This window comes from Diplotaxodon limnothrissa, linkage group LG18 (genome assembly GCF_057381915.1).
Source record: "Diplotaxodon limnothrissa isolate DT_005_m linkage group LG18, D_limnothrissa_male_GT1.1, whole genome shotgun sequence".
Taxonomy (NCBI): Eukaryota; Metazoa; Chordata; class Actinopteri; order Cichliformes; family Cichlidae; genus Diplotaxodon; species Diplotaxodon limnothrissa.
This window is the reverse complement of record NC_140613.1, coordinates 36,694,573-36,710,601: the sequence shown is the minus strand read 5'-3', so window position 1 is coordinate 36,710,601 and position 16,029 is coordinate 36,694,573. Positions and strand designations below refer to the sequence as shown.

Genomic DNA, 16,029 nt, shown 5'->3' with positions numbered 1-16,029 from the left:
AATGACACGAGGAAGCCGGGATCGGGACGGCGGGGGGCTGCAATAGAAAGGGGAGATGATTACTAGGGAGCCAGGAAGCGGGGAGAACATATCAGGACTGAGTTAGAGTAGGGGCTTACGATAGAACGGAACCGTGGGAGCTCGGGAGGGAAGTGTGGCAGTCCGTGGGGGCAGGAAGTCCGTGGAATGGCGAGTGGGCCAGGTGAGCGCCGCGAGATCCAGTTGAGCCGGAGGACAGGCAGGTAGCAGACGCCGAGTAGAAATCTGGAGAGAAGTAGGCAGGTTAAACAAAGTTCCAAGCAGAAGAGAATGCACACTTTTCGTGGAAGTCTGGTTACCACTGTGGGGATGACTACGGACTGGCGTGGAGCATCCGTCAGCGCCGGATTAAGTGGATCTCCATGTAATCACCGGGATGGAGAGCAGGTGTGCTAGTGATGGCCCAGCCCGGGGGTGTGGCTACCCGAGCATCACGCATTCCACAGACCATGACACCCCTAAAATAGCTAAAACTAAAAACAAACTAAAAACTACTTCCAAAAACATTCAGCTTTGATATTAATGAGTTTTTTGGGTTCATTGAGAACATGGTTGTTGTTCAATAATAACATTATTCCTCAAAAATACAACTTGCCTAATAATTCTGCACTCCCTGTATGATTTATATCAAGTTTTTGGGATTCAACTTTTTACTGTTACTGCTATACGACTGTGAAGCTGTGTTACAGTTCATGTTCCCTTTCATAGATTCAACTAAAGAAGTGGGGACCAATGATGTGTTTTTGTTTCTGAAATGTGTCTTACTTACATCTCCTTTATCTTCTGAATGTTTTTCTCGGTTGCATTGCCTCCCTGACACGTCTGACAGAACATCTAGCAGTACTAAGACTTTCATATTATCAGTGTAATGACCTGGAACACAGTTAATGAACTCTGGAGTTGGCTCGGAGCTTTCAGCAACAAAGCTGATGAATTGAAACTTTAATCATTACAAAAAATAATTAAAAAAAAGGAATCACTCAGGGGCACAGACCTAACAGTTCTGTGTGTATTTGACAGATTCATTTCCATCAAACTGATTCACACTGAACCCTGTGAATGCAGACCCTGCAGTACTTACAGTATCTGTAGATTCCACATAAAGGAGGCATTTAATGAAGTCTTTACTGCACAAGCTGGCACTGGGCTGATAGGGGCTCTGTATCAATGCAGAACAGAGGTCGACATACAAGGATGCAATGAATGATAGAAAACAAACTGAGCGATCGTGTAGAAGAAAGAGGAACAAGGCCTGCGTTTCGAAAAACGACACCTTGCAACACCGAGCATAAAATGTTCCCTCTGAAGCAGAAGGGAAAGAAAATGAACGCACACATGTAAAGAAAGCTCTTAAAACATGTGGTTAACTTAATCAGATAGTAAACAAGGTCAGACACCAATTAGGGAGAAACAGAAGGAAAACCAGAACAACATCATCGTCCCTGATGTAGCAGGTTTATCAGAGAAACTCAGGAGAGTCTTCTCCAAACACGACATCCCAGTGCACTTCAGACTCAGACACAAACTGGTTCATCACAAACACAAACTGAACAACGTAGCTGTGCAGTGCAGCGAGGAGCGCTCAGACCTCTACACTGGAGACACCAAACAGCCACTTCATAAACACATGTAAAGGTCAAAGGTCACTCTCTCAGGATGCCAGTGTTCACATTTTGTAGAGAGAAGACAGATGGTTTGAAAGAGGAGTGAAAGAAACATCTATGTCCACTGTGAACGGCCATCTTTGAAAGGAGGGCGGGGCTTACCACACCAACTGTCTGCCATCTATAATCTAGACGCCTTAACGCCCACGCACATCCTGCGTCATCTGACCTCAGTAAGTCACATGATAGGGTGTGGCTAGGATTCACAATGAGCTCACCCAACACCTTGGCTGATTGTGACCTACACCTGTTTTCACACCTTGGCTCATGTGATTAGGTGGAGGATCATCAGGGGGTCCAGGACCCTCTTAGAGACACTTAAAACCTGGGAAAGAACAATTATCACTGCCTCACTATTTCATCCAGCTGTCATAAACCCACATGTGCTATTTACACATGTATTCCTAATGTCCTAATGTGCCTGAAGTCTCAAAGTCTGTCTGTGAGCTGCACCTGACGTTTGCAATAAATCTCTGCATTTTTCATTGATAACATGAAACTTGTTGGTAACACCACAGGGGCTTTCATTTCAGCTCGTTTCAGATCCTTCTGTCTCGGTCCCAAAAAGGTTGATTCTGTTCATCTGGATGTTTTCAGTGGGAGAAACGTTTCGTCATCATCAGGTGACATCTTCAGTCTCAGCTGACTGCAGGTTTCTTATAAACAGGACATTTGCACAATGACTGAAACCAGCAGCACTGAAGGAACAATGGGCTGTGAGGTCGTGACCATTGATCAACAACCACTGATCAATGGGCTGTGAGTCCCATTAAATAAATAAATAAATACAATTTTATTTATATAGCACCTCCTATCTAGACAGAGTCAGAAAGTGCTGCACATAAGATAACAAATAATAAAAGGCAAAACAGACAATATAAAACAGGCAAAAATTAATCAAAAGCAGTTTTAAAAAGGTGAGTTTTGAGTTGTTTTTAAAAACAACTACTGAGTCCACAGTTTTACAGGTTTGGGGGAGAGAGTCCAAGAACGTAGCTCTGTCACCCTTAGTGCTCATCTTAGTCTTTTTTTATAGCAAGTAAGCCCTGATCGGATGACCTCAGGGACCTGCTGGGGACATCGGGCTGCAGCAGATCAGAGATCATTCACAGAGAGCTGGGGAATGGCTGCAATCACAGCATTGTAAGATGGTGACAGACGTACCCTTAGGCCCCTCCTCCATTCAGAGATGGTCTTTCCCTTTTCATGTAAATGGCCTCCTTGACTCCGCCCTCAAACCAGCGTTCCTCCCTGTCCAGGATGTTACATCCTCATCATTGAAACAGTCCACTGGCCTGTAGGTGTGCATAGACTGCAGAGTCCTGGCCTGACGAGGTGGCTCTTCTGTGTTGTGTCATCCTCTTACCCAGAGGTTGTTTGGTTTCCCCGATGTATAAATCCAGCCCATTGTTCCTTCAGTGCTGCTGGTTTCAGTCATTATGCAGATGTCCTGTTTGTAAGGTTGGAAACCTGCAGTCAGCTGAGACTGAAGACGTCACCTGATGAGTGACGAAACGTTTCTCCCACTGAAAACATCCAGATGAAGAGAATATAAACTTTCTGGGATTTACTTGCCTGGATGATTGAGCATGCATCGGGACTCTGTCTCTGTCCCTTTTTCTGCTGTTCTCAAACAGCTTGAGCCGTGACTGTCAGTTTTAGTGAATGTGATTCACTTAACCCTCAGGTTTCTCCACGATGCCGCTGCGCCTCTATTTTTTTTTGAAAGAGGTTTTGAAGAGATCATAGGTCGGCTGACTTTCTCCATTATCAACATCAGTCTGTCTTTGAATGTGGTTCCTGCGAATTTTAAACATGCAAATATGCAGCCTTTGATTAAAAAACATGATCTTAAACTGACGTCAAAAACAAAAAACAGGGCTCCTCTGCAAGCTGCAACTTCTTTGAAAGATATTTAGAGAAAACAGTTTCTGCTCAGTTAAACTGTTTCATTGAAGAGCATGATATCCAATATATTTGTCTATTTCTTTCTCATGTTCAGCACTTTGTGTCACCTGTGACTGATTTAAAGTGCTTTACAAATAAAGTTACATAAATGTTTTGTGTGCAGCATAATTATTAATAGTTACACTATTTCAAAGTATGTTTACAGCCTACAAGCAGATTTTCCATATTAATATGACGATCTAAAAATCTACTACAGCACTATAAATAGAACTGGGGCCTTTTTTAATTTTAGAAAATAAATATGTCAATAAAATAATTTTACTAATCCATTTTCTTAATGAATTTAATATCTAAACATTTAATTGCTGCATTTAAAAAGTCATCTAAGAACCTGTGGCATCAGGTAAGTTCTACAGAACGGATGTCAGAGCCAGAACAAGCTGTTTGCTCAGCACAGCGCAGAAATAAAGCTACAAATTGATTAACAAAGCATAATCGATTACTCTTAATAGAAACAATAACAAGAAAGATTTAAAATGACAGAGTTTTACATGGTTAACTGTCTACAGGGTGATTCAAATATTTACATTGGGATAAAAAATCTGGATGGTGGAATCAGCAAAACGATTACGTTATCTCTAAAGCCTCAGGAGTATTTGAACATGGTGCATATTTTATTAGTTACTATGGTGATAATGCTTCGATTACATATCGATATTTAGAGTGAACTGACCTTAAATGTATGCAAAAGCATCAGGAAGGACGACGCTGGCGATGACAATGTCAATAATGACCACAACAGTGTTTATTTAGTGCATGGTGCTTTTTACATGTTTTTGTGTGATGACCATGTGAGGGTTACATCTAAGAAAACATACACAGAAAATAAGATGTGGACTGCTGACACAGAGGAGGAGGAGTACCGTGATCATAATGATACAGTGAGAACAACAAACACTGGAGAGGATCTTAAAGGGCATCTTGTAACTAAAAGTCCGCCGTTTGAAGATAAAGTGCAAAGTGTGCACTGGTGCTAAAACGCCTAAAGTCACGCTGAAATGTTCTTTAAACTGTAAAAATATTGACTGTATTTCATTAATTTGATGCCGGACATTTTAAGGTTAACAAAAACTCACTGGATGACACAAATGAATGAGAGCTGTAGAAAGGACATTTATGTCGTTGAACCGTGACGTGTTCAGGGTGAACTGGGGTCCCAGTTATAAAGGCTAAGGCTAGGTTTGCAACAAAACCCCTTTTCTAGTTGTGTTAGTATACCCACTTTATTGTTCGTTGTCATTTTATGTCCGAGGTAAACAAAAATCATGTTCTTTTTCAAAAAGTGGCCCCAAACGTCTGAGTGGCAGTGTGACTCTGTTTCTGCTTCCAGTGGGCGGTGTGTACAGGCGTGGTCGGCTTTGTCCTCCAGGAAGCACACATGTCATAATCATACTGTTCAAATATTATGGCAGACATATGGAAGTTAGACAGTGTGAGAAGAATTCATCATCACTGCTGATTCTGTTCTTTCATCTCGTTTCTTTTTGTTGCTTTATTACATGCCGACTTTCTTCTCTCTGTGTTTTTCCCCTTACTGGTGTAATGTCACCACATTCATCCCCTTTCTGTTGTTCCATTATAATAAGCTGATAATCTGTATTGTGTTGTTCTTTGAATTATAACAGAAAATTATCCCAATTTACCGTATTATTAAGTGTCAGATATGTCAACCATTCCTATCATTTTAATGTGATGCAATAGATTTTATATAATAAAGTCTAAATATACAGACGCTGAAGTTTTGCTCTTCTCTTTACCGACTTCAATATTTCACAGATGTCTTTAAAGCAGCGCTAAGTGTACACACTGCCCACTGTGAGGAAAATTAGAAACGTAATGCAGAAACTATAACGATGTGGGGAACATTGTCATGTAAAATCATATCTAAAACACAAAACGCACAAAGGTGGAAATAAATAAACGTCATGTCAGTGCACTACGATCTCTGTGGTCCTGATGAAGCCCTGTTTTGGTAACACGAGCACAAAAACACAACTAAACAATCAAAAGGTGTCACTGAACAAATGCCAGAACTTTGTCAGATGAAAGGATTAATTCCCGCACGTTAGTTTCATACAATCAATCTTTTCCTATACACAAATTGAAAAAATATTATTTTTACGTCGAGAGGGAAAATAAAATATTTACTGTACAAGAAATGACACCAAACTTGCACTAAAATTTGAGAGGGATCCTGCGAGTCCCAAAGTGTACAATCCCAAGTGACATCACCCACAATCCCTTTGTCAATGCTGCTCGGATACATTGTTACAAAATACTTGATTTTCAAGTTACTGGTAACCAATTCTGATGGTAAGAAAAGCTGTAGAAAAATAAATTACCAATATATCAAGAGTAAAAGACCAAATGCCCTTGATTTTTTCTTAAAATCTCCACACAAATTGGAGAGGATGAAATCCACAAATGCTGTTCTTTAATTTCTTTTTCATATTTAAAAAAAGATGATTTTTCATCCATAACTCCAGCAGCTGCTCTTTTGGCAGTAAATGGAACAAGAGGGGGATTGTGGGGAATACTGGCAGGGTTCTTGGGAATTTTCTGGTGACTCTGTCTCCTTCAGGCCAAACTTCACACTCGTGGAGTCAAGTTCATTTGTCATTGTTGGAGCTAGTTCGCTCTGATGAGGTCTGGTGGTTCCCGTTGATGGTTGCTGGGTGCGCTGAGGTAAAATGGTGTGATGGAGATACGAGGAGGAATGGGGTGGAGTGGGGGGTAGCTGAGAGGGCCGAAGTTTGATTGAGGAAAGATGACAGAAAGTAAAGAAAGAATAAAAGAATATTTAGTGGCGTTTACCATGAAAATATCTGCATTTTTGATCACAAGACAGTCAGCTATCTGAGCACAAAGGAAAAGGCCCCAACACCAAAACAGAAAATGAAGCAAGAAATATTACATAGAAAATGAGAATTTTAATATATACGTAATGTAATTTGAATTGTATAACACGACATTAGTCTTAAAGAGCTTTTTTTAACCATACATGTAAACAATCAAAATTTTATTTGATTGTTATTTCTGTCGTCTGCTGAACTTTAGATTCATTTATTTTTAATAGTTTATTTAAAATACTTTATAATTCATTTTTATTGGCCATTATAATAAAACATTTTTTTATGGAAAAAGAATAATAATGTGTTTTTATTGTACAGTTCATCAAAAAGTGGTGAAACTGACCATCAAACATTTACAGTTCATATACTGTCATATATACACACATTACTGGGATACTGAGCAAGGATCATGTGATTGAGGCCATTCATTGACTCCACATTGGCAGCAAACACACTGGCTGAAAGGACCCATGTGCTCGTACATGACGCAGCTCTTCGTGGAAGCTGTTACCATAGATTCACCCAGCCTCTGTTTCTCTACATTAGCTCTGTCTGCGGAGCTTCACTCCAGTAATGCTACTGAGTTTGTTAACACACCAACAAAAATCTGTCTCTGTTGGTTTTTTATTCTCTGGAACTTGAAACAAAGTGTTTTACAAAACTATGATTATTGTTCCTTTTACCACTTTGGTAGCTTTAGTTGGCATCGTGCCTTCCTGATCTTCCTGTGAGACAGCACTGAGGGCTTCAACAATCTGCAGCCCTCCCAGCCCTCCCAGCCCTGCTCACATGTTCAGACAAACTGGGAGGCAGGCTGGGCCGTTTACATACCAGCCTGCCAACCAGCTCAACAGCATCAGATTCCCAGCCTGGACCCTTTAACATCACATATCCAAGGCAACAATTAAAGCCACATGGGCCCTAACACCTTACACTGTGGACGTACCATGTTTCACTTTCATGCAAACACCGGAGATACTTCTGCAGGTTTTCATTTAATTACTGATCTGCGTCCTTCATAAACATCTCCATGTTTCCATGACTCGGTTCAGTCGGTTTCTATCATTACTTATCACGGTCCTCTTGTGTTTAAAACACAGTTTGGTGATGTAGTCGTCTCCATGGTAGCTTTTACTGTAAATAAGTTTCTTTTGGTGGCTGTTATTGTAAACAGTGACTGCCGTTTCTTAATTATTTATGCTGGTTAGTGGTTAGGTGGAGGTGGTTAGGAGGTTTGAGTTTAAGTCTGAATTCTTGGTTAAGTTTAAACTTTTTCAACATCTTCTTTTATCCTCGTCACAATTATAATTATACTCAATATGATCTTCACAAGTGATTTTCAGTCTGACCAGTGGATACTTGGTGGGGGACAGATGAAATCCAGATGTATCACTTGCCTTCCACAGGATCAGTCCGTCTTACTCTGGGGTGATCTCCGTCTCCTGATGCACGACCACTTTGGTGACAGACATATCTGGGTGCTGCTCCTTTGCCTCTTTAATGGCCTGGGCCAAAGCCTACAGAGTAAACACCACACTCCTAAATGACCTGCACGACACGCACTGTTGTGACGAACATGACTTTCATGTAGCATATATTTACTGGACATACTGCTCTGTGGGGCAAGCTAGGCCTGCACATAATCCCAGGGTCACTTATGTGGTACATTTCCTGTAAATCAGCGAATGAGCTAACACACAGACCTTTAAGGAAAACATGATTTAGTGTGAACAACGAAGCAGTGAGAAATGCTCCATAATGAATTTACCTTGTCATGATCTATTTCTGTGTCCCCAGTGATGACAATTCTCTTTTCAATGCGAGTCTCAGAGATCCCTCCTTTCACCGTCTGTAACAGAGATGTGACACAAGCTTTAAAAATCTAAATCCTCCCTCTGTCTTTATTTCTCCTCTGAACAGAATTGACGTTCGCTGGAAAATCCTGAGTGAAATGACAGTGACAGTGACTCCTCTTAAATCCAGGACCAAATGACCTCACACCACATTCACCAGCGTGAGGCCAGAAGACGCCACTTACTGAGTGGAAACTTCTACAGATACAGTCACAGGCAGTTCATTTCAGCATTAGCAGGTAACAGTATAAGAGTATGCTTGTGAAAGTTTTTCGTATATGGAAACAGTATATCAAACGTATCAGTATGTCAGCTGAATGAAGCAGATGTAGGAGAGTATGTCTTTCACATAAGAATTGAACTAACTGTTTCTGATGGAGACTGTGTGAGATCTCAGAGGCTCGGAGCAGAAGTCTGATGGCCGGGAGGAGCACAGAGTTATGTAGTGACTGTTCCAACAGCTGATCACAAAATGTACCTGACTGAATCATCTGAAGTTATGTGCCAGTTATCTTTACCCTGAAACACTGCAAACTGATGATCTGACTGTAACAAAGTCATTTTGTTGCCTATATTAGATCAGTAGCATTCATGAGTTTGAGTTGTGCTCTGTTACATGAAAATACTAAAAGATAACTATGTAAAAAACATGGTATCATCTGAGAGTGTTGTTGTTGGGAGAGACGAGGATGCAAACAGTCACATCTGATTTAATAAAGTACACCCACACTGAAAATGTCTGCCACTCAAACAGCCTGTGTTTCAAGACAGCTGGTTTAAGTTAGAGATGGACCGATCCGATATTACGTATCGGTCTGATACTGACGTAAATTACTGGATCGGATATCAGAGAGAAATAAAAGATGTAATCCGATCCATTAAATATCACACAAGCACCTCATAAAACCTGCGACACGGCGTAACTCTGCTCATAACCGTAGCACGTCGCAGCAGTGTGCTCACGTGATAGAGCGGCTGTGTGTTTGTAGCCTCGCTACCAAACCGGCATTTCATCTCTGAGGAAGTGATCCCAGAGAGAAGTAAAGCAAGTGTGTAAGTTCATCTCTGAATGTTTGTAAAGCATTCCAGCGTTAAGCTTAACAACCGATATATGGAGCGACTGCCTCTCTCTCTCTCCTGCTGCTACTTCAATCATGAAACTGATCAATGATCAGCTGATCGTCTCTCTTCTTTGTTTTTGCACCAGAAAGAGGAAACCAGCGGCTGAACAACAGCAGCACGTTTAAGCTTGACTGTTGTTAGAATGTATTTAATATTACTTTCTACACCAGGATCTTTTTCTACACAGCTGACGTAACTGTGCAGGGGCGGATCTAGCAAAGTTTAGCCAGGGGGGCCGATAGGGCATTAACAGGGAAAAGGGGGCACAAAGACATACTTTTCTTTCTTATTCTCATTTACAATGTCGAGCTTTTAATAAATAATTATCTGAATCTGACACCCAAAGTTTTAATCTGATGTAAAATATATAGAAGTCCATTACTGTATATAGTAACTGTTAAGTCTAATATACCCTAGTAAGCTGTAGTACTTTTTCCTTTGGGAACCATCTGTGCAGTCTGCAGTTCTGTTGAAGAAAGATGTTGAATCTGTTTAATTATTCTTGAAAAAGAATTGATTTCTGTGCATTTGTTTTTTACATGTGCATTAAATTAAAGTTGATTATGTCGATTAAGCATCATGAGGGCGGGGGTGGTTCCCTATTTATTTATTTATTTTTTTGCTGGGAGTTTGCAGCCCTGTTAGTTAGGTTGTTTAATATTTCTGGTAAGTACTCTTTAAAATACCAGAGTAGGGAGGATGGAGCAGGTTTACGTTTATTAGATTGATCAGTTTTGCTGAACTATGAAATATTTGTATGTGTTTTTTACATACAGGTATAACAGAATAGCTTTATTTTTTTTAACTTGAGTATGAATTTATACAAAACGCAGCAAGATATTTATAAAAAAAAAGTTTTATTGATTAAAAAAACTATCGGATTCATATCGGTATCGCCAGATATCCAAATTTATCGTTATCGCACATAAAAAAGTGGTACCGTGCCATCTGTAGTTTAAGTGACTAATAGCAGACATTTTTCACAACATAGTGATAGTGTACTGATCTCTACTGCCTGAGAAGCTGTTAGTGAAGTGTGCCAGACCTTGGTGATCTGGGTGGTGGTGGTGGTGCTGATGGTCTCAGAAGTAATCGTCTGGGCACTCAGCAGCACTCCCGACTCCCTCTCTGCCACACTGTCCACCGGCTGTGGGAGAGATAACTTTAAGTACCAAACAAGAAATTACTCACACATTTAAACACAGCACATGAACTTCATTATGTCAGAAAAGGGATAAAAGTGTGCAGACTTTGCGTTGTTAATATATAATAACAGTTAAAAGTGAAATGTGTACTTTTGCTATTCTAATAAAGGTTATTATTGACTTGAAGCTACAAATCGTTGCTCTTTTCTGTGGGACTTGGACATCTACCAGCTGAAAATGGCATTGATTAGATTTGTGTCGTTCCAGTGTCCACGGTGCACATCCAGGTGAAAACCAAGAACGCTCTGCTAAAGCCTCCAGTGTTTACAGTAGCAATGTGGCTTTAAGAAATGCAAACTGGTAAAGCATTTGAAACTGAAGCACCAAAGCAAGATGGGCCATCCCAACAATATAAGCAACAATGTAACAGTGAGTGGTGTGAAAACTCTGAAGTATCACCAACTTCTTGCAAAACTGAACAAACAGCACTTAACAGTACAAATGATTAATCACCCGAAGCATACTACAAGCAAAGACATGGGATGTTGATCCATGGCTAACTCAGTCACATGAGCTCAACCTAAAAAAGACAAAACTGCAGGCAGTGAGATCCACAAAGAAGCAGCAACTGAGGCTGGTTCAGTTCTGGCCTGGCAGAGCATCTCAAGGAGGAAATGCAGCGTCTGATGAGGTTCTTGGGTTCTAGACTTCAGTCATTGAATACAAAGTATTTCCAGGGAAATGTAAAGTCATGTTAGTTTGTATATTGGAGGATAGAGTATCTATAGTACTATAGTAGAAATCGCTTTAAGCCCCCTCAATTTTAAACATTTATGTTAAAGTAATTTATGTTGGATTTTCTGTAATCAACACAGGCTCAGATACACACAGACACCCCCACTAATATTCGGTTAGATGTCCCTCAGCTCTCTAGGTGAAGCAGAGAAATTGATAATTATATTCCAGGAGAGAAGCGTGCTGCGCCGGAGTCAGTCTGAAGAAAGTTAAATAACAGTGTCTGAGAGGGAAACCAGACAAGTGTTCACAGCAGTCACAACAGCGGGAAAAAAAATAACAGATGCTCAGGCTGTAATGAGGGGGGGTGCTGAATACTGCAAATCCATTCCTGGAAACTGGACCAATCACAGGACACGATCGAGAGCTGACATAAAAACAAAACCGAATTAAGAATATATTATACAGCGTCAACATAAGCTAGAAAATGTGGTTTGGTAACAGGATCAAGGACTGAACTTTACAGTTTCACTGCTATGCAGGTTTGATCTGATCAGCTGTTTTGAATCCCAGCCCTGTGTTTAACAGACGACCCACCTAATTATTAATATTGACAAATTAGCAGGTCATGCTAGTGCTGTAGAATCAAATCTGCCACTAAACGTAGAGTTGGCATTATTTTACATTTCAGTTATTGCATGCTTTTGTGTTTTTGTGTGAGATATAGGCCACACCATGTGGGAGTGGAGATTCCACTCTAGCCCAGCTATTTGGAGTCGCGTACAGGGACTAGTAAAGGGGTCTTGGAGACTCCAGTGAGGGAAAAGGATATTTTAAATGAAAGTAGTTTTCACCTGGCCTGGATGGTTTTGCTGTTAAAATAATTACATTTTACCAGACAGAGGATTCGTTTTAAATAGATTTACGTGGATTTGTTGTGATAATAGACTGGATTGGAAACTGCTGGTTTGCTGGACCTGTGGATAACAGGAGGGGGGAAAGCCTACTCTGTAATTAGGAGGTGACCATCCAGGCGTGGAGAGGAAGAGCTCGAGTGTTGTATTCCCAGAATCTGCTGTGGAAACACTCCGTATTGACCCAAGGCCTATGAAGGTGGGTGAAAAGCCTTTCCCAGGAAGACTGCTTGTTCTTCTGCGTGACCACCTTTTTCTGCTTGTACCAGGCTAATAACTGTGACTGTGGTGGGCCTTTGATTCCAGGCCAGAACGTCAGCCCACCAGTCTGCTTCCAAACACCTTATTTAATTCTTGTATTAAGGCCATTATGTTGACCACTCCTTAATACTAGGGCCAAAACTTTCGGCCAGGCTTATGAAAACCAGACAGTGTGTAGTAGCATTGCATACAAAGTAAAAAAAAAGCTATACTTTGTGTTTAATGTGAGAAAATAACTCGTAAAATGCATATTTTTGTAAGGGGGAAATGTCTCAAATTCACCTCACCTGAGCTGACTCGTATGTGATGGTCTTGGTTTCAGTGTGAACTAAGGGTATGTCCTTGTAGGCTGCAGTTCCTCTTACAGAATTGGTAACATCTGAGATGGTGATTGTCTGGGTCTTTAGCACAGGAGACTGCAGAAAGCAGATAAACAGCAATAAACTCTCAGGGTTTTACAAAGACAACAGTGTGGCACTGTAGCTGCTGCACAACGCAAGGGAAAGAAATCCAAACCCTGTTTGTCCCAGACACACATTTACACACACAGAAAATATCCTGCTGGATTTCTTACTAAACTATGAATTGATCCTTAAATCCCACTTCACTGAGGAGACTGGTAATGTAACTGTTGTACTGGGAAATGCATTCATGAAAACCAGCATGTTTAAAATCTATATCTGACTTACAACATGTCTAACAGGGAACTCTAATGATTTTAACTGAATCTACCAAAGCCTTTTTTATTCGAGATAAATGTGCGTGGGTATGAGTGTGACAAAGTGTAGCGCTGAGCGCACCTTAATGCTAGACAAATAATCTGTTATAATAGAAATGTGATCTGTCTGCATGATTCCACAACTTGCTGTATGTATGCAATGAAACTTTTAATTGTATAACACTAAAATGTTTTAGACACTAGAGGTAAAGTAAGTATAACTTGAAAATATAGTTTGTGTCATTATAATTTGTCACTGTCGAGCTGCACATTTCACTCATCATGTTCCTGTGTTTTGGGCAACGGTCTATAATTAACTGTCGCCTTTCTCATGCCGTCACCCAGTTCTGTCATGACTCTGATCCAATCACAGTCAGCCTTCAGGTCCTCAAATGTGCATGTTAACCATGTATTAGGCCATAATATATTTCATGTTGCAGAATTGTCTCTGCCCATTGCACAAAAACCAGCTTAAAAAAATAATTAGCAGCTGCAGGCAAATAATGAAGTGTGCAACTACAAAGGACGAAGTATTCCAAATGGCATCCAAATGTTTGCACAAAACAATAATTCATTTGGTAGAAAATAAAAATCAAACCACAATGTCTGCAGTGCTCTGCCTTCAAACACCGTGCACAACTTATTCTTGAAACACACATCAATAACAGAGCAGACGGGTGTTTCCTAAACTGCAAAAATGTAGGAGTGAAGACCTGCAGCTGGAAACGCCCAGTGTTTGTGGAAATGATGAGACACTGCATTTCAATATATTAATGCAGTTCTGTTATTCCTTGCAAGCGTCCATTACAACCATTTGTCTGTCTTTAGTTGGTTCCCTCCTCAGTAGGTTTATGACTATAAAAATGCTGGTGATTGTTTGCTTTAAAGATCAACGTTCTCCCCAGTTTCATTAGTATTCCTTCAAATGTTCCACCGGCTGAAAGGGAACCAAAACGAACGCTGATAGTTTCACAGCCAGACAGACCTCAGCCACATCCTCTAGCTTTTCATGGAGGACTCTGAAGATCACCCCGGCATGTTCTAGGTCTGCGTCACATTCCCCTCTGTTAGGCATTCCCAGAAAACCACCAACAATGATCTATGGGGCTTCATGAGCTGCCAAAACCACATCAACTAGCTCCTTTGAGCTTTGAGAAGCTTTTCTTTAAACTCGCTCCAGATGTTTGAGCTCCTTCAGTTTTTCCTCAGCACCGTACGGCAGAGGAAAACAGCTTCGGTTGCTTGTATTGATAGTTTCACACATTCCATATCAGAGCCTATGATCCGTATACAGGACACCTCCATTATGGTGCTCTGCACAGCATGCTAAGGTAGCCAAAACCCAGAAGCATGTTTAAGCCGAGTGATGCTGACCCCAGACCAGCAGCCAGACCCTGTTAAATCATATGAGAGAATGTGTTTCAGGCCATTTTACAGAGAAACACAAAAGTAATGCAACAAGCAGGACAATGATTACTTTCTCCTGGGAGCAATTAAGTAACATTTTGCATTACTTGTTCTGCGTCATGATGACTTTTTTGAGTAATGAACCTACACGGATCACAACACAGAGGAGCACACAGCATGTAGTTAACGTGCATGACTGTAATTTCTTTCATACGCTGCTCAGTGATGGTGCTGACTCAACGCGGAGACGATGAGAACCTCGTGAGAGTGAATAAGAAATCAAATTGTTAAGTGATGGAATCAGAATCGCTAAATTCTTGTCAATTGCCATCTACATAAGTGTGACACGAGATTAATAATGCCAATTCTAAAAACATCGAGTAAAATATAAAAGCAGAATGCAATGATTAGCAAATCTCATGAACACGTTTTATTCACAGAACACAGAAATCACACCAAATGTTTACACAGAGAAAATGTTCTCTGTTAACAGGTAGCTGTGTCCACATTGACATGAAATCAGCTTGAGCTTAGTCTGTGACGCTGTACTTTCATTATCATGAGTGTCTGAAAATCCCCACAAATCATTGTTTAAGAAGCACCTGAGGGAACATGAGGCAGATAAACAGCCTGTTTGTTACCAGTCACATGACTGAGTATAAAAAGAGCAGGCAGGCAGTTTCCCAGAAGTAAAGACAGGCAGGGGGCACCAGTCTGCAAAAAACTGCATTTACAAGCTGCAAAACAATTGTTTGTCAAATAAACAACTGTGAAAGCTGCAAATTTCTCATAATAGCATCAACAGGTTCCAGAGAAATCCGTGTGCACAATGCACAAGCCTGGAAATCCATGTTGGATGAGCGAGAGCTTTCTGCCTAAGTCAGCACTGCATTAACAACAGGCTTGACTCTGTCATGGAAATCAGCGCAAAGACTCGGGAACGGCTCACGGTGCCGTCCACACCTGCAGTGTCACTTTATATGTGAACATCATCCTGAATCTGGGCCAAATGTCACATGGACTGAGGCAAAGTGGAAATCTGTTCTGAGGTCAGAAACATCTGATTTGTTTTCTTTTTGGCAAACATGGACGTCACTTCACCTGGACTAAAGAGGAGAGGGAGAGGCATCATTCAGCTGGTTTCCGCTGATGTATGGCGATACATTACTGACTATGAATTTGGCAACTTGCACATCTGGAAAGGATCCATCAGTGCTGAAATACAAGGTTTAGACCAACATAGTAACTAAGACAACAGTGTGAAACCATGTAAAGCATCTATTACAACAGCATGGGTCTAGGTTGAGTCTAGAATTCTTACCAATTCAAGATATTTGGAAAAACATTAAAA

At 40.7% G+C, this 16,029-nt stretch overlaps 1 protein-coding gene across 3 annotated transcripts in view; it reads right to left on the bottom strand.

Annotated features, from left to right (window-relative positions):
• Positions 1 to 7,941: 7,941 nt before the first annotated feature.
• Positions 7,942 to 16,029, bottom strand: part of epb41a (erythrocyte membrane protein band 4.1a) — a 38,686-nt gene continuing 30,598 nt past the window's right edge. The window contains exons 18-22 of one of the 3 annotated variants that reach the window (XM_085377280.1): positions 14,893 to 14,936; positions 12,841 to 12,969; positions 10,544 to 10,660; positions 8,292 to 8,372; positions 7,942 to 8,040 (exon numbers count right to left, since the gene is read on the bottom strand). In XM_085377280.1, the coding sequence (XP_085233406.1) occupies positions 7,942 to 8,040; positions 8,292 to 8,372; positions 10,544 to 10,660; positions 12,841 to 12,969; positions 14,893 to 14,936 (470 nt within the window). The remainder of the gene's footprint in view (positions 8,041 to 8,291; positions 8,373 to 10,543; positions 10,661 to 12,840; positions 12,970 to 14,892; positions 14,937 to 16,029) is intronic. The other 2 variants (XM_085377279.1, XM_085377281.1) reach the window with 2 other exon arrangements.